General features: G+C 37.4%; 1 protein-coding gene across 3 annotated transcripts in view; it reads right to left on the bottom strand.

Moving 5' to 3' along the window:
• Positions 1-402: 402 nt before the first annotated feature.
• LOC106092615 (serine-rich adhesin for platelets) overlaps positions 403-25,548 on the bottom strand; it is a 536,371-nt gene continuing 511,225 nt past the window's right edge. For 2 of the 3 annotated variants that reach the window (XM_059364612.1, XM_059364613.1), the window contains exons 12-14: positions 7,981-8,496; positions 6,739-7,161; positions 403-1,064 (exon numbers count right to left, since the gene is read on the bottom strand). In XM_059364612.1, the coding sequence (XP_059220595.1) occupies positions 1,033-1,064; positions 6,739-7,161; positions 7,981-8,496 (971 nt within the window). In that variant the 3' untranslated portion in view covers positions 403-1,032. The remainder of the gene's footprint in view (positions 1,065-6,738; positions 7,162-7,980; positions 8,497-25,548) is intronic. The other variant, XM_059364614.1, reaches the window with a different exon arrangement.

Below are 25,548 nucleotides of genomic sequence, written 5' to 3'. Positions count from 1 at the left end.
AAAATATGTATAAAAAAAAACAAATAAAAAATATATATAAGAATTTTTTAAAAAATAATTACAAAAAAAGATTTAACTTAAACTTTGTTTTTTTTTCTTCATCTTCTTTTTATGTGGTTTCTTTTCTTAAGATTTTTAAGATTTTTCTTTTCACTCTTCTGCATTCGTTTATTTCAAGTCTCAGGTTACTAGGTGACCTGTATGCATATCGTATGCGTGTGTGGGTGGCTTCCCTTATGCTTGTGGCTAACGCTAACTTCATTAGGCTGTAGTTTATTCTGTTACAGTTGTATTTTTCTATGTTTTTTCGTATATAATGGAGAGTTTGGAAAATTTATAAAAAAATGCTTAGTTTTTAAAGTTTTTTGAAAAAAAAAATATTCTTCTTACTTAAAGACAAAATTGTGTTTTTTGTTTTCTTCAGCTAGAATTTGCTTAATTTATTTTTTAAATAAATGCTTACGCTGTGTAACTGTATGTATGTATGTAAGTGTGTGTGGGTGATTTATTTTTTTTTCATTTTCCTCAATTCATTTTCTATAAATTTTTCATTTTGTTTTGTTTTTCTTTTTTTAATATACTATGTATATGTCCTATAGTTAAATAATGGTTTTTGTTTATTTTGTATATGTAAAAAAAAAACAAAAAAAAAAAGAACAGACTATTGCACCTAAATGTTACGTAGTAGTTTGTAGTAGTTGATGTCTGTGTTTGTGGTTGTGGTTGTCTTGTTATAATGGATGTATGTAATTTTATCAGTTTTTTTTATATATATATATATATGTGTGTATATATGCTGCAGTGTTGGTTTCCGGAAACATCTCTTCAAAATGGCTCTCTTTCATGGAAGGAAAGAAGTTTTTCAGCATTTCTCGGGGCAGGAATTGAGGGAGAGGTTTGTTTTTTTTTCTATTATTATGTGTGTAGAGAAATATTGTTGCGTTAGCGTTTTTTCGGCATTTAGGTTTCAATGTGTTGATTGATTAGCGGTTTCGGGCATGATTCCTTTCAGTTTAAGAACACATTTTAGGGTCACCTTGTACTACTGCTACTAAAAAAGTCTTCTGCAAAATAAATCAAAAGAAAAATTTAATGAAAAACATATTTCAAATAAATGTTCTAAAAGTTTAGAAAACATAAAAAAATATAGTAGTGTTTTTTGTTTGCTTGTTTAATTGAACAATAAAATGGAATATAAAATGTATGGAATTTTTGAACTTTTGAACTTTTTACCATTTGAAAACAGCAGTTTGATGTTTTAGCAAAAAAATAATGCAGCCCTTTTCTCAAGGAAAAGTGTAATAAAACAAACCGTGTCCAAGGAAAAGGGTACTAAAACTAACTTTGGCGAAGGGAAAGTGTACTAAAACCACCCTCTCCCAAGGGAAAGGGTACTTAAACTGCCCTTGCCCAAGGGAAAGGGTGCTAAAACTAGCCTCACCCAAGGGAAAGGGTACTAAAACCACCCTTGCCCAAGGCAAAAGGTACTAAAATTACCCTCTCCCAAGGGAAAGGGTATTAAAACTACCCATGCCCATGGAAAAGGGTACTAAAACTACCCTTGCCCTAGGAACATGGTAGTAAAACTACCACTGTCCAAGTGAAAGGGTACTAAAACCACCCTTGCCCAAGTGAAAGGGTACTAAAACCACCCTTGCCCAAAAGGAGGGTTATTAAAATTACCCTTACCCTACGGAAATGGTACAAAAACTATCCTTGCCCAAGGGAAAGGGTACTAAAACTTCCCTCCCAAGAAACAGGATACTAAAACCACCCTTGCCCAAAAGGAGGGTTATTAAAACTACCCTTGCCCTACGGAAATGGTACAAAAACTATCCTTGCCCAAGGGAAAGGGTACTAAAACTTCCCTCCCAAGAAACAGGATACTAAAACCACCCTTGCCCAAGGCAAAGGGTACTAAAACTATCCCCTTCCAAGGGAAAGGGTACTAAAACTACCATTGCCTAAGGGAAAGTGTACTAAAACTACCCTTGGCGAGGGGAAAGTGTACTAAAATTACTCTTGCCCAAGGGAAAGGGTATTAAAACTACCCCTGCACAAGGAGAAGGGTACTACAACTACTATTGCCCTAGGAAAAGGGTACTAAAACTACCCTTGCCCAAAGGAAGGGTATTAAAACTACCCGTGCCCAAGGGAAAGAGTTCTAAAACTAACCTTGCCGAAGAAAATGAGTTCTAAAACAACTCCTGCCCAAAGGAAAGGGTACTAAAACTACCCTTGCCCAAGGGAAAGGATACTAAATATACCCTTGCCCAAGGGAAAGGGTACTAAAACTGCCCTTGCCCAAGGGAAAGAATACTAAATATACCCTTGCCCAAGGGAAAGGGTACTAAAACTGCCCTTGCCCAAGGGAAGTGTGCTGAAATTAGCATTGACCGAGGGAAAGGATATTAAAACTTCCCTTCCCCAAGGGAGAAGGTGCTAAAACTAGACTTGCACAAGGAAAAGGGTTCTAAACTACCCTCGCACAGGGAAAAAGGCACTTAAACTACCTTTGTCCTAGGGTAATGGTACTAAAACTACCCTTGCCCGCGGGAAAGGGTACCAAAACTACCCTTGCCCAAGGAAAAGGGTACTAAAATCACCCTTGCTCAAGGGAAAGGGTAATAAAGGCCAAGGGAAAGGGTATTAAAACTACCCTTGCCCAAGAGAAAGTGTACTAAAACTATCCTTGCCCAAGGGAAAGGGAACCAGCACTACCCTTGCCCAAGGGAAAGGGTACTAAAGGCCAAGGAAAAGGTTTCTTAAACCACCCTTGCCCGTGGGAAAGGGTACCAAAACTACCCTTGCCCAAGGAAAAGGGAACTAACACTACCTTTGCCCAAGGGAAAGGATACTAAAGGCCAAGGGAAAGGGTATTAAAACTACCCTTGCTCAAGAGAATGTATACTAAACTACTCCTGCCCAAGGAAAAGGGAACTAAAACTATCCTTGCCCAAGGGAAAGGGTACTAAAGGCCAAGAGAAAGGGTATTAAAACTACCCTTGCTCAAGAGAATGTATACTACCTTTGGCCAAGGGAAAGGGTACTAAAACTACCCTCGGCCAAGGGAAAGGGAACTAAAACTACCCTTGCCCATGGGAAAATGTGCTAAAACTACTCTTGACCATGACAATGGGTACTAAAACTACCCTTCACCAAGGGAATGAGTACTAAAACTACCATTGTCCAAGGGAAAGAGTACTATAACTACCATTACCCAAGGGAAAGTGTGCTATAACCACACTTGCCCAAGAGAAGGGGTACTAAAATTACCCTTGCCCAAGGGAATGGATACTAAAACTACCCTTCCCCAAGGGAATATGTACTAAAACTAAACTTCCCCAAGAGAATGGGTACTAAAATTACCCTTACCCAAGGGGAAGGGTATTAAAATTACCCTTGCCCATGGGAAAGGGTAATAAAACTACCCTTGCCCAAGCGAATGGGTATTACCACTACTCTTGCGGAAGGGAAAGGGTACTAAAACTACTCTTCACCAAAGGAATGAGTACTCTTCACCAAAGGAATGAGTACCATTACCCAAGGGAAAGTGTGCTATAACTACCCTTGCCCAAGCGAAGAGGTAATAAAACTACCATAGTCCAAGAGAAAGGGTACTAAAACTACCCTTGCCCAAGGCAATAGATACTAAAACTACCCATCCCCAAGGGAATGTGTACTAAAACTACCTTTCCCCAAGGGAATGGGTACTAAAACTACCCTTACCCAAGGGGAAGGGTATTAAAACTACCCTTGCCCATGGGAAAGGATACTAAAACTAACCTTGCCCAAGCGAAAGGGTACTAAAACTACGCTTGCTCAAGGGGAAGGGTATTAGAACTATCCTTGCTCATGGGAAAGGGTACTAAAACTAATCTTGCCCAAGCGAAAGGGCACTAAAACTACCCTTACTCAAGGGGACGGGTATTAATATTACCATTGCCCTAGGGGAAGGGTGTTAAAACTACACTAGCCCAAGGAAAATGGTACAAAAACTTGTCCAAGGGAAAAGGTACTAAAACTTGCCCAAGGGAAAGGGTACTAAAACTACCCTTGCCCCAAGGAATAGGTACTAAAACTTGCCCAAGGAAAAGTGTACTAAAACTACTCTTGCCCAAGGGAAAGGGTACTATAACTACAATTGCCCAAGGGAAAGGGTACTTAAACTATCCTTCCTCAAGGGAAATTGTGGTTAAACTATAAGAAACCCACAACCCTGGATTCTGCTTAAAATTTACACAAAATATATTTCGTTGAAGGGCATAATTTTGCTCTACGTTCCAAACGTCTGCCAAACCAGACAAAAATTGCAGCCTCCAAGAACCGAACAAAGATCATCGAGAGGTCGGTTTCTATGGGAGCTATATCAGGTTAAAAACCTATTTAGACCGCACTTGGCACAGTTTTTAGAAGTCGCAACAGAACACTACGTGCAACATTTTAAAAAAATCGGACAAAAATTGCGGCTTCCAGGGGTTCAAGATCTTAATCGAGATGATCGGTTAAAATGAGAGCTCAGGTTATAGACCGGTTTAAACCTTATTTCGCATGGTTGTTGGATATCATAACAAAACCCTACATGCAAAATTTAAGCCAAAACTGACAAAAATTATGACTTTCATGGGCTTAAGAAGTTAAGTTGGAAGTTCGATTTATGTGGAAGTTATATCAGGTTATGAACCATTTTGAACCAAAGTTGTAACAAAATACTACATGCAAAATTTCAGCCCATTCGGATAACAATAGCACAATTGCGGCTTGTAGGGGCTCAAGATGTCGAAGGACTACTTTATATGGGAGCTATATCCAAATCTGGATCGATGTGCAACCCCAAACGACCTACATTAATAAGAAGTATGTGAACAAAATTTAAAGTGGCCTATTGCTTTGATAGGTTGGCAAATGGCGCTACCACTTCATGGCAAACAAACAGACATGCATTGGAAACTTTTTTTATCCCCTCTACCATAGGATGGGGGTATACTAATTTCGTCATTCTGTTTGTAACTTCGCGAAATATTCGTCTAAGATCCCATAAGGTATATATATTCTTGATCGTCTCGACGTTCTGAGTGGATCTAGCCATGTCCGTCCGTCTGTCCGTCCGTCCGTCTGTCTGTCGAAAGCACGCTTACTTTCGAAGGAGTTCTTATTAGCGTAGGTCGGCTGGGATTCTAAATGGTCCATATCGATATAGATATCGATATCGATATCGATATAGCTGCCATATAAACCGATCTTGAATGTTGACATTTTGAGCGTCTAGAGGGCGCAATTATTATCCGATTTTGCTGAGTTGTTTTTATACCCTCCACCATAGGATGGGGGGTATACTAATTTCGTCATTCTGTTTGTAACTACTCGAAATATTCGTCTGAGACCCCATAAAGTTTATATATTCTTGATCGTCGCGACATTTTATGTCGATCTAGCCATGTCCGTCCGTCTGTCCGTCCGTCTGTCTGTCGAAAACACGCTAACTTCCTAAGGAGTAAAGCTAGCCGCCTGAAATTTTGCACAAATACTTCTTATTAGTGTAGGTCGGTTGGTATTGTAAATGGGCCATATCGGTCCACGTTTTGATATAGCTGCCATATAAACCGATCATGGGTCTTGACTTCTTGAGCCTCTAGAGTGCGCAATTCTTATCCGATTGGAATGAAATTTTGCAAGACGTGTTTTGTTATGATATCCAACAACTGTGCCAAGTATGGTTCAAATCGGTCTACAACCTGATATAGCTGCCATATAAACCGATCTTGGGTCTTGACTTCTTGAGCCTCTAGAGTGCGCAATTCTTATCCGATTGGAATGAAATTTTGCACGACGTGTTTTGTTATGATATCCAACATCTTTGCCAAGTATGGTTCAAATCGGTCCATAACCTGATATAGCTGCCATATAAACCGATCTTGGGTCTTGATTTCTTGAGCCTCTAGAGGCCGCAATTATTATCTGATTTGCCTGAAATTTTGCACGTAGTATTTTGTTGTAATACCCAACAACTGTGCCAAGTATGATTCAAATCGGTTAATAACCTGATATAGCTGTCATATAAACCGATCTGCGATTTTGACTTCTTGATTGCGCCCTCTAGAGGCGCGCAATTCCTATCCGATTTGGCTGAAATTTTGCACGACGTGTTTTGTTATGATATCCAACATCTTTGCCAAGTACGATTCAAATCGGTCCATAAACTGATATAGCTGCCATATAAACCGATCTTGGGTCTTGACTTCTTGAGCCTCTAGAAGGCGTAATTCTTATCCGATTTAAATGAATTTTTGCACGTAGTATTTTGTTCTAATACCCAACAACTGTGCGAAGTATGGTTCAAATCGGTTAATAACCTGATATAGCTGCCATATAAACCGATCTGGGATTTTGACTTCTTGAGCCTCTAGAGGCCGCAATTATTATCTGATTTGCCTGAAATTTTGTACGACGGATTCTCTCATGACCATCAACATACATGTTTATTATTAAAGAAGAGATGCCGGGAAAAGAACTCGACAAATGCGATCCATGGTGGGGGTATATAAGATTCGGCCCGGCTGAACTTAGCACGCTTTTACTTGTTTATCACTTCCAACAACTAAATATGGTCCAAATCGATTCATAACCTGATATTGCTCCCGTATAAACCGATCTCGGATATTGACTATGTGAACTTGTTTGAGAACATTTTTCTTGTTAGAATTTTTTTTTATTATTTTTTTTCTACATTTCACTTACGTGTATCAAAACTAAAACCCATTGTCGGATCCGGGGATGAATGTAGCATGGCATTCACATTGCCTGTACTACTACTGCCTACAACACCGCCACTGCCGGAGCCAACATTTGGTCCACTGCCACCAGCACTGTTGGGAGTCTGTGCCTGTTGTTGTTGTTGTTGGGCAGCCGCCATGACCATAGGATTTGTATTGTTCGTACCGTGCTGCATAGATCCTTGCGCCGACTGAGGACCCAAGGGACTTTGGGGTGTGCCCACCCGCAAGCCACCGGGCATACCAGCAGGAACAACACCGCCACCACCGGGTCCATTACCACCACCGCCGGGTACACCATTGCCACCGCCGGATTTTGCAGTCGAACGACCACTGACCACAGCTCGCAGTTCTTGCTTAACATAATCTGAAGAGGCGGGATTTCCAGCTGAAATAAAGCAACAAAAAATGATTTTAAGTTTCAATTTAAAAAAAAAATTAAAAAATTCTAGATATTTATTAAGTAATTCTATGGGATTTTTCAATTTAGTCACCTAAAAGTTTTCTTTGATTATTTACAAGGTTGGGATGGGGAAATGATGCCAACACACAACAGTAACAATAATTTTTGGGTAGGAGGGTTTCTATGCAACCATATCGTGGACTAAGTTATTACATATGTAGGACTCCATATGGGGCAGGTATGTTGGTTGATGGATTGATATTCGTTGTTTGCTGGGTTATGTATAGTACAGCATTTGCATGGGGTTTACATTAATTATATTTTTACAAAACTGTTTGAGGAACCAAAGGAACTGTGCTGGGGCTTAATAGTATGTGAGAGCATATTTCCAGGGATATTAAGGCACAAGGAACTTCAAGTTTATGGTTTCAATTATAGGCCTAGTCTCCCAAAATCTCTTATAAATTAATTAAAAAAAATTTTTAATTTTCTTTTACGAATTTAAGTTAAATTTTTATCACGCACAAACTGGCAAATTAAATTTCCTGCCCATATAAACTTTATATACACTATTCAATCAAAGAAGCAATAATTTTTACTAAAAGTTATCTCCAGGACTATGCAATTTGTAGAAAACTAATAGGGATTTATATATATATATATATAGGGTTTGATTTCCAATTGGGTCTAGGTATGGATCGGGGAGTGTAGTTGTAGTAGTAGTAGTAGTAGTAGTGGTAATGGTTGTAATGATTGTTATTACGCTTAGGTTACACACACACACACAGTTTAATCTCCTCTTACCGGTCGTCTGTGAGTTGCGACCATAAAAATCATTCGCTGTCGACAACGAGCATGATGTTGATGATGAAGCGGATACGGATGTGGATGACGAGGATGTTTGTATAGCCGTCTGACTGTTGTTGGTATTACTGTGATTGTTAGTAGACGTTGCATGAAGATTATTGAACATCATGGCCCCAACAACACCACCACCACTACCACCTCCAGCCGAATTGTTAGTGGTGAAACCATTCATATTGGAGTGACCCACTCCCAGACCATTTAAAAGGCCCACCACCGAACCACTGGCATTGTCATGATGGCTACGGCCCAGGGATGTAGCGGAATTGACATTCGAATGAGAGTGAAGTTGAGAACTGAGATGTTGTTGCTGCTGTTGCTGTTGATGTGAATGGTGGTGATGGTGTTGTGATTGATGGTGTTGATGATTGTTGTTGCTATTATTGTTATTGTTGTTGTTGCTGTTGTGACTATGGTTGTTGTTGTTGTTTAAATTGCCAAATGATCGTGGTGATCCTAAATTTATATTTGTGTATATTTTTTGTTGTAAGGATTTTGTTAGATTAATTTCTTTTTTTTTTTTTTGGTTTCGTTTGTTTAAAGCTTAAAAAATATCTTTTGTGTTATGTAAGGACAATAATTTTAAGCACTCGAATAATTTAAGGGGAAATTCAGTGGCTGACCGAAAACTCAGTAGATAATTTCTTATAAGGTCACCTCTTACGGCCTTTTTTATGTAATACTCTAACAGAGACTTTGACGAAAATTCTGCTTTACCCCATCTATGTAAAGCAAGTAGGGATGAGCTAAAGTCGCGCGAAGCCGATCTTTTGATACCCTACACCACATTGGGCATGCAGGTTAAATCCTCAAAACAAAAATGTATTGGGTTGCCCAAAAAGTAATTGCGGATTTTTTAAAAGAAAGTAAATGCATTTTTAATAAAACTTAGAATGAACTTTAATCAAATATACTTTTTTTACACTTTTTTTCTAAAGCAAGCTAAAAGTTACAGCTGATAACTGACAGAAGAAAGAATGCAATTACAGAGTCACAAGCTGTGAAAAAATTTGTCAACGTCGACTATATGAAAAATCCGCAATTACTTTTTGGGCAACCCAATATATAAAACTAGCCGAACCGGGCCCGCTCCGCTGCGCCTTCTGTAACTCTCTAATATCTTTTTAGGGTGGGAACACTTTGCCCCGAATATGGATATTGAATTCATGCTACTGTAGCCTATGTCCGCCTACGATGGTGAACGCCGGCAGTCGAATCCTGGCGAGAACATCGGACAAAATTTAAAGCGGTGGTTATCCTCTCTTAAGGCTGGCGACCAAAAGAGGTGTCGCACTGCGGCACCCCACTCGGACTCGCCTATAAGTCCCTTATCATTGAATCGGAAAGCTTTCATTGATGTGTGAAAAGTTTGACTATGAGAATGCAAAAAAAAAAACAAGTAAAAGCGTGCTAAGTTCGGCCGGGCCGAATCTTATATACCCTCCACCATGGATCGCATTTGTCGAGTTCTTTTCCCGGCATCTCTTCTCATGCAAAAAAAGAATATAAGAAAAGATTTGCTCTGCTATTAGAGCGATATCAAGATATGGTCAGGTTTGGACCACAATTAAATTATATGTTGGAGACCTGTGTAAAATATCAGCCAATTCGAATAAGAATTGCGCCCTTTGGGGGCTCAAGAAGTAAAATAGAGAGATCCATTTATATGGGAGCTGTTTCGGGCTATAGACCGATTCAGACCATAATAAACACGTATGTTGATGGTCATGAGAGAATCCGCCGTACAAAATTTCAGGCAAATCGGATAATAATTGCGACCTCTAGAGGCTCAGAAAGTCAAGATCCCAGATCGGTTTATATGACAGCTATATCAGGTTATGAACCGATTTGAACCATACTTGGCACAGTTGTTGGATATCATAACAAAACACGTCGTGCCAAAATTCATTCAAATCGGATAAGAATTACGCTCTCTAGAGGCTCAAGAAGTCAAGACCCAAGATCGATTTATATGACAGCTATATCAGGTTATAGACCGATTTGAACCATTCTTGGCATAGTTGTTGGATATCATGACAAAACACGTCGTGCGAAGTTTCATTCCAATCGGACAAGAATTGCGCCCTCTAGAGGCTCAAGAAGTCAAGACCCAAGATCGGTTTATATGGCAGCTATATCAGGTTATGGACAGATTTGAACCGTACTTAGCACAGTTGTTGGATATTATAACAAAACACGTCGTGCCAAAATTTATTCAAATCGGATAAGAATTGCGCCCTCTAGAGGCTCAAGATGTCAAGACCCAAGATCGGTTTATATGACAGCTATATTAAAACATGGACCGATATGGCCCATTTACAATACAAACCGACCTACACTAATAAGAAGTATTTGTGCAAAACTTCAAGCGGTTAGCTTTACTCCATCGGAAGTTAGCGTGCTTTCGACAGACAGACGGACAGACGGACGGACAGACGGACGGACATAGCTAGATCGACATAAAATGTCGCTACGATCAAGAATATATATTCTTTATGGGGTCTCAGACGAATATTTCGAGTAGTTACAAACAGAATGGCAAAATTAGTATACCCCCATCTTATGGTGGAGGGTATAAAAATAGAACGAATCGCATTAACAATCTCCGAGATCTTGTGTTTTTTTATTTAAATTAGAGTAACGAGAAGTGCCTTTTAGGGGAGGGATGGTACCTCAGACATTTCAAATCATATATGGATATCAAATTCGTGCTCCACTCTCAAATTCCTTTCATTTAAGCCCCATATTGCCATGGTCGGTAAATATGAATCGTTTGGAGGGTGTTTTGTTTCAAATACCGTTGAATTTAAGCTCTATACTGCCATAATCGGAGATGAAGTTCAGTTTAGGGGGTGCTTTAGGACGTACCCTCAAAACACTTGGTAAAAAAATTGGATATCAAACTCGTTTTCTATTCTCAAATACCTGTCACTTGAATCCCCCTATTTGATTTATATTTGGAAGGAAAAGCGCTACCTAGCCATGAAAGCAACTTTTAATGTCATATTCGTAATAATATAGACATGGTCGGGTATTGATGGGGGTATTTGATGGTAAGGAGACCGTCTATTATTGGGACCTAATTTTTTATGCCATATTTGTAATCTGCCATCGAATAATTTTCATTTGAGACACATATTGACATGAACTTCGAAAATATCTGTTTAAAGGAGTTTTTTGGTTGGGCGGCCCGCTGGGTACTTGGACCCAAATTTTTAATACGATATTCGTTTTCTAGTCACCAATACCTTTCATTTGATACCCATATTGTGCCATATCGGTCCACCTTTGGTTTTGGATGGCGTTTTTGGGGTTAGGGGTAGGGACCGTCCCCATCCGATATCTAAAATTTATATAGCCTATGTTTTCTTCCAGACAAACTTACGCAATCTGGGAAAATTTTAAGAACATGGGTTCAGTCGTTTTTGATTCTACGGAACAAACAAACAAACCGAGTCTCATATATTGTCATGATGGGTTATATGCCCTTTTGAGGCGTTTTTGTGGGGTACGGTGACCTCCTATACTTCTATCTTATTTTGTATGTCAGTTTCGTAATCTACTCCCGAATACCTTTCATTTGAGCCCTATATTGACATGAACGTCCAATATGTTTGTGTGGGGGAATTTTAGGATTGGGGCGGCCCGATGGGTACTTAAACCCAAATTTTAATACCATATTCGTAATTTACTCTCCAATACCTTTCATTTGATATTCATATTGTCCCGATCGGTTCACTTTTGATTTTGGGTGGTGTTTTTGGGTAAAGGGGGAGGGTCCGCCCCATTCTGAAATCTACAAACTGTAAAGCCTATTTCTCCTTCCTGACCCTATTCGCAATCTACTCCCGAATACCTTTCATTTGAGTCCCATATTGTTATGATCGTCCAAAAAACCTATTATATGGGGTTTTTGGTTTGGGGCGGCCCCCTTACTACTTGGACCCATTTTTTAATATGAAATTTGTTCTCTACTCCTGAATATCTTTCATTTGAGTCCCATATTGTCCCGATGGGTCCACTTTTATTTTTGGGCAGTACTTTTGGGGTAAGGGGAAGGGTCCGCCCCCTCCCGAAATCAACAAACTATAAAGCCTATTTCTCCTTCCTGACCATATTCGCAATCTACTCCCGAATACCTTTGAGTCCCATATTGTTATGATCGTCCAAAAAACCTATTTTAGGGGGGTTTGGGGCGGTCACCCAGTTACTTAGACCCAATTTTTATACCCTCCACCATAAGATGGGGGTATACTAATTTCGTCATTCTGCTTGTAACTACTCGAAATATTCGTCTGAGACCCCATAAAGTATATATATTCTTGATCGTCGTGACAATTTATGTCGATCTAGCCATGTCCGTCCGTCTGTCCGTCCGTCCGTCTGTCTGTCGAAAGCACGCTAACTTCCGAAGGAGTAAAGCTAGCCGCTTGAAATTTTGCACAAATACTTCTTATTAGTGTAGGTCGGTTGATGTTGTAAATGGGCCATATCGGTCCATGTTTTGATATAGCTGTCATATAAACCGATCTTGGGTCTTGACTTCTTGAGCTTCTAGAGGGCGCAATTCCTATCCGATTTGAATGAATTTTGGCACTACGTGTTTTGTTATGATATCAAACAACTGTGCTAAGTATGGTTCAAATCGGTCCATAACCTGATATAGCTGCCATATAAACCGATCTTGGGTCTTGACTTTTTTTTTTTTTTTTTAAGTAATTCATATTTATTCAATAAAAGTGTTTACAATAGTAGAAAATGTGCCCCAGCGCCTTAAAGACATAATTGGGGCGAGTTGGCAAGTCTAGTACCATTGAAATAAAACGCACAATTTAAATGCAAAGAAGGAAAAAAAAAATTTTTTTGTATAAAAGAAATTTGATTACATAAGAAGCATTCTCACATTATTCAATAAATATGCTTTTAGCTCTGTTTTAAACTTTGAAATTCTTAAGATGTTTTTTAGTTGTTGAGGGAGGTGGTTAAACTCAGAACATCCACTATGTTCAATTCTCTGTTTTGTCAATTCAAGACGGCATCGTGCAACTTCCAAATTTGAGCTGTTTCTTGTATTAAAAGTTGATTGATTTCTATGAAATATAATTGATGGAGCCACGAGGTTTCGTACTGATTTAAACATAAATATAAGCATCTGCATTTTATATAGTCCATGTATTGGCAATATACCTTTAGCAAAGTCTTTATACAAGGAAATCGTTGAATAAGTCCGTGGTAGATTATAAACATTTCTCAATGCCTTGTTCTGTATTCGCTGCAATGACTTTAGTTGACCACTCTTTTTGTAACCGTACATTATTGACATGTAGTTAAGGTGACTGTGAATCAATGAGTTGTAAATCAAAAAATTTGTCTTTATATCAAACTTGTTTTTGTATTTATATAAAATTCCAATTGCAGGTGCTACTTTAGATTTGATGTTTTGTATATGCAGATCCCACGACAGATTACTTTGCAAGTGTATACCCAGGTACTTTACTGACCGTGATTCATATAAAAGACTGTTTCCAATTCTTATGTGAAAATTATCATCAATTGTGCAGTGCGGTCGAAAACGTATGATTTTTGTTTTATTAGAATTCAAAACAAGTCTGTTAATTCGACAAAATTCTGCTATAATTGCTGCATCATGTTCCATTTGTGATTTTAGAATTACCTCATGGTGATAGGGATACAAGAGCAGGATATCATCGGCGTATAAAAAAAGTTTGCCGTATAGTTTTAGTTTAGGTATATCATTCATATATATAGTAAATAACAAAGGTCCCAATACACTACCCTGGGGTACTCCATGTTGAACAAAACAAGTATCACTTTTAACTCCATTGATTTCTACATACTGTCTTCTATTTCTAATGTAGCTCTCCAATAACTGCAAAGAACCATTTTGAAACCCATAAAAAGGAAGTTTAGCTAGCAAAATGTCGTGATCAATTAAATCAAATGCCTTCGACAAGTCGTAGAAAATTGCTCCAACACCACCAAATTTGTCATCCAAACCCTTACATATAAAGTTCACAACATTTACGACTGCATCTTGTGTTCCACTTCCATTCTTAAATCCGAATTGATTTGCGTATAACTGTTGAGATTCAGTTAAATATCCATAGATTCTGGTATGCATAAGTTTTTCAAGAATTTTGTCAATACACGATAGCAAAGCAATCGGTCTGAATTCATTAATCGTTTGAGAGCAAGATTTTTTTGGTATAGGTACTACTTTTGAAACCTTAAGAACTTCAGGGAATATGGATGTATTAACCATGGTATTGAAAATTTTGCATATGTGTTCACTTGCTGTATCTTTGCATCGTTTAATTGCTTTGATCGAAATATTGTCATGACCTGGACTTTTATCACTCTGTAAATTGTTAATGATATCCAAAACTTCATCATTGTTGGTGTAATCGAACGAAAAAGTAGAATTGCACTGCGTAAGCGTACACAGTTTGTTACAACTATCATCTTGGAGACGACTTATTTGTCGCTTCAACAAAATTGGAACACTCAGAAAGTAGTTATTAAACATGTCACATTTAGTCTTTTCATCAGTTATTAGTTGGTCATTTGCGTCTCTAAGCATACATTGTGCTTTCTCTTTTCTTCCCAAACATTCATTCAAGAACTTCCATGTTTTTTGAGTATTTGCATTTAATGCTTCAATGTTCCCATGAATGTATTTATTCATGCATTTTCTTTCAGCTACTTTAATTATTCTACTTATATTTTTTAATAAAAAATCATTTCTGCTGTTCCGCCCGCATTTTCTTCGTTTTGCTAACAATTTTTCTTTATATCTCATTAAAGATTGCAAATTTTTGTTAATCCACGGTGTAAGCAATGATTTGGCTAAAACTCTGGTTTCTTTTACAACTGTATTCTGTTCAATTATATCAGAAAATCTATTGACAAAGGCAGCTGTATCAATTGACGGGTTCCCACAGTGATTCAAGCTATTAGCAAAACTTTCAAATTCTTGGGCAATCGATTCGATATCACTATATTTGTAACTTTTTGTAGTATAATTGTTGCATGGAAACTCACTTTGAAGCTTAGTCCAAATGATGTTGTGGTCAGATAATGAACATTCAAAGGAGTCGCTTGATAAACAACTTCCTACATTACTGTAAACATGATCCAGACATTTAGCGCTGTTTGGTCTAGTGATTAATGTGTGGCAAGGTTCGAAGTTTAAGCATGACAGGGTGGTACAAAGATCCAATGAATAGTTAGGGTCAAGTAAATCAATATTAGCATCCCCAAATAAAATCGTTGCACCATTGCATCGACTACTTAAGATATCTTCCAAGAATTGTAGGAAATGACTTGAATCACAACGCTGGGAACGATAAAATGTTGCAATTCTTAATGGTTTTCCATTTACATAAAAGTTGTCCAAAGTAATCCGTATGGCTTCTATGAAATGCTTACTCTCACACAATTCTGTTGTATATAAAATGTTTTCACGTATATAAAGGGTTGTGCCTCCATAGCCATCAAATCTGCAACAATGTACAGCGTTGTATCCAGGGATTTTATATATTTGTGTTAAATCAGATTGAAACCACGTTTCTTGAATTGCAATAACATTAGGTAGGATTGGTAATTGTGCCACTAAAGACTTGAATGCATTAAATTTTACAACTGAAGATATGCTTCTAATGTTTACAGACATGATATTAAAGAAATTTCCATTCAAACTCAAGAAGTGATCCGAAAAAGATTCAATGTTTATAAAATAATTATTGTTTGTGTTCATAATTAAGAAATATATCAAATAAAAACAATATAATTTATTAATACATATTTATAGTTGATTGGGAGATAAAAATTCGCCTTGTGCATCAGCTTCATTGTCATCTGAATCATCAACAGGAGGCGGTAGTTTCCTCAATGACCTACGAGATTGAAATGTATTTGTTGTAGCCTGTAGCAAGATTTCATCAACATCTTCCTTTCTCTGTATGAGCTTTGGCCGTGTAATAGAACTTTTCTTCACGTAAATTCTGTTACCGTTTGTATAAACAAAATTGTATCCAACAGTTTTTAGTGTTTTCGCATAATTGAATAACTCCATCGATTCTTTACTCAAAAAATCATTAATATAGACATTTTTGGTATTATCATTATCTTTTAGTTTGGATTTTGCTTCCATTAGCTTATTTTTAGAAGTTTTTGAGCTAAATTTAACAACTAACGACTGGTGTGGATTTGTTGTGTTTCTTTTTTTTAGGAAATATGCTTCTTCAATGTTAGCTTCATTCATTGAAACACCGACGGCTTCTGATAGTTTTAAAACAGCGTTCACAGCAGTTACTCCTTCATCAGTTTTTATACCATTTACAATACAGTCGTTTTTTACTCGTTGATCGTTTAGCATTTTAACGGAGTCTTTCAATGTTTTTATTTCGTTTTTCAACTTAAAATTTTCTTTTTCAACGTTATCAATTTTTTTCTTATTAGCACTTATGCCATTCATTAAATCATCGAACTTAGATGATAAAAAATTCATAGATTCAGTCAGCTGATCAAGCTTGTTGAGTTTCGCTTCCATTCTCAGCAGTTGCTCTGTAACTGTAGCACTGTTAACACCATCATTTACATTGCATTTATGGCATACATAGTCCTCCTCTTCATTATGAAGCAAATGTTCGTATTGTTTCTTATCGAGTTTAGTACACATTGCATGATATGTTTTTGCACATTTATCACACTCTATGCATTCTTCCTTTTCGTCATTTGCCTCTAGTTTGCATTGAGCACAAAACACTTTTTTGGTTTTCATAGTTTTGCGTCCAGTTCCAGGCATATTCGATAATTCCCGTGTAGTGTTTCTCTTGTTGTTTATATTTTTGTATGTTTGCTTTGTTTAACGTTCGTTTCAACGCTGTATTTTGATAAATAAAAAATCACTACTTCACACGGTTTGGTTTTGACGTCTTCACACACAGGGTTGCCAACTTCTTGAGCCTCTAGAGTGTGCAATTCCTGTCCGATTGGAATGAAATTTTGCACGACGTGTTTTGTTATAATATCCAACAACTGTACTAAGTATGGTTCAAATCGCAGTCAGTCAGTTGAGCTTCTTTACATCTGACGTGTTTCTAATGGATCTCCCTCCAAATACTCTTTGTGCGATGTGCTTCAAGGCTTTGAACGGGAAGTTCATAGCATGCCACATTTGCAGAGCTAAGCTACACTTCTTTTGTGCCAACGTCGATACTAATATTGGAGAATTATTTGTTAAAAATTCAAATATTGTATTTAATTGCAATGACTGCCTATCAGTTTCTTCTGATTTGGTTGCTCGCATTGCCTCTTTGACCAGTGAAGTGAGAGAGCTAAAAGTCTTAATAAACTCATCTTTATGTGCTGAAGTGCGAGAGATAAAAAAAACAGTGGAGAAAAACAACAAACCTCCAAGCAAAGAAGTTCATCAACAAAATGCAAATCATTATTCTGAGACCAGTGGTAGCGATGTTGTTGGTACTGTCCAAAGTCTTATTATACCAGTTACATCTACAGGTGCACAATCCATGAACAAGCCGAGCTCGCAACATGTTGTTTCATATGCACCATCGGTTTCGTCAGTGAGTACAAATGATGTTAATGCAGTAAACAATGGAAATGAAATGTTCGAACCAAACCATCAAGCAAGTATGGGTTGGGAAACTGTTCAAAGGCGTAGACGAAAAGGGGGCAAAGTCATATTTGGTGAAAATAATGTACCTAATGATTTGGAAGTGGTGGCGACCAAGAAATGGATTCATATATCAAAGTTTAAGCCAACTGTTTCATGCGATCAAATTATCAATTATATTGCTGCCAACTCCAACATTGATAAAGCTAATATGGAATGCTATAAATTAGTAAAGAAAGACGCTAATTTAAGTGAATTAAAAAGTGTTAATTTTAAGCTGGGTGTAGTATCTAGTTTTTATAATGATATTTTTAACTCTAAATTGTGGCCTACCGATATAAGGGTACGTCCGTTTAAAAATTTTCAAAAAAGGGAAATACAACCCTTAGTTCAGTAGTAGATACTGCACATAATCTAAAAGTATTTTATCAAAATATGTCAGGTATTCGCACAAAGGCCAATGAAATCATGAATTTTACGTCCCAATGTGACTTTGATTTAATTCTCATTGCTGAGACCTGGCTTAATTCCGACTTTTATGATGCCGAATTTTTCGACATGAATTTGTTTAATGTATATCGGAAGGATAGAAATGCTTATCGTACAGGATTATCCCGGGGTGGGGGTGTTCTTATTGCTGTAAAATCTAAATACAAATCCTATTTATGTAAAATTGATGATGATGATGGTCTTTTGGATCAAATTGCACTATATGTAATTGGATTTAATCAAAAACTGTTAATATCTCTATCGTATATACCTCCTGGAAGTCATGATAATATCTATTCTAAACATGTCTCTAATATTGTTAATTTGGAAGAGAATATGTGTTCTGATACTAATTTATGTGTAATGGGAGATTTTAATTTATCAAGTATTTGTTGGACCATGATGAACGACAATTATTTTTTAACGCCTAGTAATGTTAATAAAGAGTTTGAAGTTAATTTTATCGATGCGTTATTGAGCGTTGGTTTGGTTCAAATTAATCATATTGCTAACAAAATGCGTCGATTTCTTGATTTAATTTTTGTATCACGCGACTGCAATTTCAAAATATATGAATGTTTGATTCCAGTATCTCCTCCAAGTGTTCATCATGTTCCTACAATTATAGAAATGGAATGTTTTATGTACATCCCAAATGATACTTCTGAGTGTTTCAATTTTAATTACAACGCATGTAACTTTGATGTGCTAAATTCGATGCTTTCATCTATAAATTGGGTATCGATGTTTCCTACGTGTGAACCATCCAATTGTTATGATATTTTTCTGGCAAAGGTTTTAGACATTCTTAAATTGAATGTTCCTCTAAACAAGAAAAAGCCCTATAAGCTTCCATGGTATACTAAAGGCCTAAAAAAACTAAAAAATCTGCGCAATAAATTCCATAATCGATTCATTAAATCTGGTAATCTGGAAGAGCAAGTCAAATTTTTACATTATCAAAAAGAATTTAATTTTTTAAACAAATTTCTTTATAAACAATACATTCTTTCTAAAGAGAATGAAATTAAAGTAAATGTTAAACATTTTTGGTCGTTTGTGAAGTCTAAGAAGAAATCTTCAGATATCCCATCTACTGTTCAATATAACAGTTGCATCTCGCAGTCTGGCCATGATGTTGTAAACATGTTTGCTAATTTTTTCCAATCTAATTTTGAGCAGCCTTCCACTTGTAATATGACGCTACCATTTTCTTATTCAGCCATAAATTTGGGAAGTATTTATATCTGTGAGGATGATGTTTTTGAAGCTATTGGTGCAATTAAAAATAGCTATAAAAGTGATGCTGATGGTCTTTGTGCTTATTTCTTAAAAAGTTGCTGTTTTAGCATTGTTTCCGTTTTGACTTTTATATTTCGCCTATCTCTTAAGAAAGGTATTTTTATAGCCAAGTGGAAGATAGCATCAATTACTCCTGTATTTAAAGAGGGTAGAAAAGATGATGTTACATGTTACAGGCCAATATCAAAACTTTCGTGTGTTTCGAAAATATTTGAAAATATCATTTTCAAAAAATTATTTTTTCTTTGCAAGTCTACTATCTCTCCTTACCAGCATGGGTTTTTTTCGGGTAGATCTACCACATCGAATTTAACATTATTTACAGATTACTGTATGACCGCCCTCGAGCGAGGTAAACAAGTAGAAGTTATTTACACTGACTTAAGCAAAGCTTTTGATAAAGTTTCGCATAGTATTTTACTTGCTAAGTTACAGAATCTAGGTTTGCATTCAAATTTTCTAAAATGGATTCATTCATATCTAACTAACAGAGTGTGTAAAGTTAAAGTTGAAGGATACGTGTCTCAGCCATATTTTCAGACATCAGGAGTACCTCAGGGTAGCATCCTTGGCCCACTTCTTTTTAACTTATTTATCAATGACATCTCTTCATGTTTTTCGCATTCCAATTTTCTTTTGTATGCTGATGACTTGAAATTTTTTACTAAAATTGAGTCTCTACAAGATATAAATGATTTGCAAGTTGATTTAGATAACTTAGTCATGTGGTGCAACATCAATAAGCTTTTTTTGAACCTTTCAAAATGTTTTCACGTTTCTTATTGTAGATCACTTAATCCCATTCAACCAACCTTCAAAATTGGCAGCCACAATCTTACTAAGGTAACTTCCATTCGTGATCTAGGCATTATATTTGATACATCACTATCATTTATTCCACATATAGACCACATTATTCCTGAGGCCTACAAGGTTCTTGCATTTATCAAAAGAAATTGTGCGGAATTTTCTGATCCTAATACCGCAAAATTAATTTATACGGCATTTGTTAGATCTAAACTAGAATACGCTTCAATTGTTTGGGATCCTCAATGTAGTGCTCACATTGTTCGCATTGAGAGAATTCAAAAAAACTTTACAAAGTTTGCCCTTAAAAACTTATTTCCTGCTCAGATGCCTCCATATAGATCTAGATTTTTGTTACTTGGCTTGCAATCCTTAGAATCTCGTAGAAAATATCAATCGGCTTGCTTCATATTTGACTTGCTTAATAATAATATTGATTCACCGGATTTGTTGTCTTTAGTTCCAACATTTGTTCCTCCAAGAAGCTTACGGGTTGTAAATTTGTTTGACATACCGTTCCACCGCACCAACTATGCGAGAAATGGGCCTTTAACGCGAACTTTTTTGAATTTAAATTTTATCAACAACAGGCTTCAAAGGGAGTCAAAACCATGTATTGATTTTAGCACATCAAAAGAAATTTTTAGATCCATTTTATATTATATATTTTTGTAGTATGCACCTCTTTATTATCATACATTACTATTTAAAAATTTGTTACTGAAGTCATCTTAGTCTGTAAGGATATTTGTTCCATTGACTAAACAAATAAATAAATAAATCGGTCCATAACCTGATATAGCTGCCATATAAACCGATCTTGGGTCTTGACTTCTAGAGCCTCTAGAGTGCGCAATTCTTATCCGATTGGAATGAAATTTTGCACGACGTGTTTTGTCATGATATCCAACAACTATGCCAAGAATGGTTCAAATCGGTCCATGACCTGATATAGCTGTCATATAAACCGATCTTGGGTCTTGAATTCTTGAGCCTCTAGAGGGCGCAATTCTTATCCGATTTGAATGAATTTTGGCACGACGTGTTTTGTTATGATATCCAACAACTGTGCCAAGTATGGTTCAAATCGGTTCATAACCTGATATAGCTGTCATATAAACCGATCTGGGATCTTGACTTCTTGAGCCTCTAGAGGTCGCAATTATTATCCGATTTGCCTGAAATTTTATACGACGGATTATCTCATTACCATCAACATACGTATTTATTATGGTCGGAATCGGTCTATAGTCCGATACAGCTCCCATATAAATCGATCTCTCTATTTTACTTCTTGAGCCCCCAAAGGGCGCAATTCTTATTCGAATTGGCTGACATTTTACACAGGTCTCCAACATATAATTTAATTGTGGTCCAAACCGAACTATATCTTGATATCGCTCTAATAGCAGAGGAAATCTTTTCTCATATCCTTTTTTCCCAAAGAAGAGATGCCCGGAAAAGAACTCGACAAATGCGATCTATGGTGGAGGGTATATAAGATTCGGCCCGGCCGAACTTAGCACGTTTTTACTTGTTAATATGAAATTCGTTCTCTACTCCTGAATATCTTTCATTTGAGTCCCATATTGTCCCGATCGGTACACTTTTATTTTTGGGTAGTACTTTTGGGGAGGGTCAATAAATGCGCTTGCAGTATATGAGAGCTATATCTAAATCTGGGCCGATTTCTATGAAATTCACCAGTAATATCGAGGGTCATAAGAAAATCCCTCCTTCAAAATTTCGAAAAAATCCATTTAAAACTGAGCACTTTCATGCAATATTTCTCAAAATCGGACGAACATATATATGGGAGCTATACCTAAATCTGAACCGATTTCGAGCAAATCCTCACATACTGTGACAGTCGTCGAGGAAAGCGTTTTACAAAATTTTGGGAAGATTGGTCAATAAATACGCTTGCAGTGGCTCTAGGAGTGATAATCGGACAATATATATATATGGAGGAGCTTTATCTTAATCTGTACCGATTTCCATGAAATTCATCAGTAATGTCGAGAGTCATAAAAAAATCCTCCCTGCCAAATTTCGAGAGAATCGGTTAACATATGAGCACTTTATTGCTCATCAAAATCGGATAAACATATATATGGGAGCTACATCTAAATCTGAACCGATCTCGAGCAAATTTCTTAAATATTGTGGCAGCCGTCGAGGAAAGTGTTTTACAAAATTTTGGGAAGATTGGTCAATAAATACGCTTGCAATGGCTCTAGGAGTGAAAATCGGGCAATATATATATATGTGAGAGCTTTATCTAAATCTGAACCGATTTCCATGAAATTCACCAGTAATGTCGAGAGTCATAAAAAAATCCTCCCTGCCAAATTTCGAGAATCGGTTAGGAAATGACCATTTTATTGCATTATTACTGAAAATCGAACGAAAATATATATGGGAGCTATATCCAAATCTGAACCGATTTTTTCCAATTTCAATAGGCTTCGTCTATAGGCCGAAGAACATACCTGTACCAAATTTTAAGATGATTGGATGAAAACTGCGACCTGTACTTTGTACACAATTTTACATGGACAGACAGACGGACAGACGTTGGAGGTCGTAGCGGAACACTTGTGCAAATTTTTAGCCAAATCGGACAACAATTTTTTGATAAAAAGTACTGTACCACTATTCCTGGTAGAAGCGATTGGAACTACGATGTCCCTGGTAACAAAAGTTACATAGATTTCTATACGCATGGTTCCAAACTAAATGACCAGGTGGGCTTTGGGGTGTACTCTAAAGATCTAGAATTGGTCAAATCTAACCCAACCACTGTAGTGTGTATCAAGCGGAGATGCTTGCAATCAAGGAAGTGGTGGAATGATATAATGCCATTACGATGATTGGCATAAAAATCTTTTCAGACAGCCTGGCAGCCGTTAAATCCTTGCAGAACGTATTTCTGAACACCAAAAACCGCCCTCAACTATCACAGATCTCGCAAAGAGATGGCTGAACAGTTGAAAATTCACTCGTTCTGGTTGCCGGCACACAGAGATATCCTAGGGAATTGTAAAGCGGACGAGCTTGCAAGACTAGGAACTACCCTACACATTCCAAGTATACTGGAATCTGTGGGTATGCCTCTAGCGATATGTAAACTAAGTTTTCAGGACCAGGCCCGAAGGACAAGGAATGATAGATGGTCACAAAGAGGGGGCTGTGAGCAATCCAAAACCAGATGGCCTAATCTAGGCTTGAAGAGATATACTGCTTTGCTGTCATTGGCTAGTACAGACGTCTCAGTCATTGTGGCCGTCATGACAGCAGGTCACTGTCTAATCGGAAAACATGCTGACAGACTGAAGGTTGCCAGCAACGACTTTGACGGAAGCTGTGAGGACATCGAAGAAGAAGAGACTATAGAACACCTTCTGTGTGTGTGTCCCGTACTAGCAGTCAGAAGGAGTTCCACTTTAGGTTCTCATTTCTTTGAGAACCTGTCTGATTTAGCGGATGTGAATATTCGTAAGTTATTGGGCTTTTTAAAGCGTTCTGGATGGTTCAACAGTAGGAAGTAGAGGGCATCCTCGTTCTTCTGTTGTGGTGAGTCTGATGGCAGACTGCCACTTGAACCCAACCTAACCGAACCTTACCTGACAATCCAGGGACTTAAGAGGTCAAATTGGCTGATCGGTTTATGTGAGAGATACCGATTTGGGTCGTACTTGGCACAGTGGTTGAAAATCTTAACAGAATGCTACATGCAATTTTATCTAAATTGGATAAATATTGCAAATTCCAGGGGCTCTATATGTCAAATCGGGAGATCGGTTTATATGGGAGCTATATCAGGTTATAAACCGACTAGAACCGTACTCTGTGTGGTTGTTGGAAGTCATAACGGACCACGACATGCTAAATTTTATCTAAATCGGACGAAAATTGAAGATTACAGGGGCTCCAGATGTTAAATCGAAAGATCTGTTTGTATGGGAGCTATATCGTCAGAAAACGGTACGTGCAAAATTTTAGCCAAATCTGACCAAAATTGAAGCTTTCCGCGACTCAAGATGTTAAATCTGAAAATCGGTTTATATGGGAGCTATATCAGGTTATAGACCGATTTCAACTGCACTTGGAATAGTTGTTGGAAGTCGTAACAGAACACTACATGCAAAAATTCAGACAAATCGGACAAAATTGCGACTTCCTGGCGCTCAAGAAGTCAAATCGGGAGATCGGTTTATATGGGAGCTACATCAGGTTATAGACCGATTTGGATCGTACATGGCACGGTTGTTGGAAGTTATAACAGAACACTACATGCTAAATGTCAGCCAAATCAGACAAAAATGGCGGTTTCCAGGGGCTCAAAAAGACAAAAAGTCAAATCGGAAGATCGGTTTATATGAAAGCTACATCAGGTTAAAGACCGATTTGGACCGTATTTAGCACGGTTGTTGGCAGTTATAACAAAACACTACATGCTACATGTTTCAGCCAAATCGGACAGCCAAAAACGGTCAGCACTCATTGATATGTGAAAAGTTTTCCCCTGTTCCTTAATGGATGGTTCATGGGCAAATTTGCACTTTACCGACCGTTTTGATGTACCATAGTGTTATAGACACGCTTGTAGCCCACGCCTTTAACTCGGACTGCGCCGACCCGAAAAGGCTTCCAAGTTTAACCAAGGTTTAACCAAATTTATTTAAGGCAATCTTCTAGTATTCACTGCCAAATCGTCGGTTATTTTATTCCCCCTGACTCCGCTATGGCCTGGAACTGGGATCGTGCCCTACTCAGAGAAGGCGTTAATCCTTTTCTTAGACTCTAAGACCTTAATGTGTGACGACGGAAGTCGCTGGCTCGTTTCCGTCCACATTTGTGTCCCATTTGTGTAAAATGTTAATGAATTTTGGATTTTTTTAAATGAATTGTTTAACTATTAATAAATGAATTATAATTTCGCTCAGTGTAATCATTTAATGTCAATTAATTTTCGCAGTGTAGGTACTTATTTCAAAGATGAATTATTTTTTTCACAGTGTATGTTTTTAACTGCAATGGAACTATTTTTCACAGTGTACCTTGCCATTGCATTTACTTCTATTTTTCTCTAAGTGTACGTCCCAACCGATCTTAGAACGTATATATCTATATAGTGAATTTTACCATGTACCTTAATTAGACTTTATGCAAGCAGGCAGTGATTTCCCGAAAAGCATCGGTAAATTTGGCCGTTCGAACCCCGCAAACAGTGAACTTTCGTGGTCACT

This window comes from Stomoxys calcitrans, chromosome 3 (assembly GCF_963082655.1).
Source record: "Stomoxys calcitrans chromosome 3, idStoCalc2.1, whole genome shotgun sequence".
NCBI lineage: Eukaryota > Metazoa > Arthropoda > Insecta > Diptera > Muscidae > Stomoxys > Stomoxys calcitrans.
Note: the sequence above shows the minus strand (reverse complement) of the source record. Positions and strands in the feature narration are given on the sequence as shown.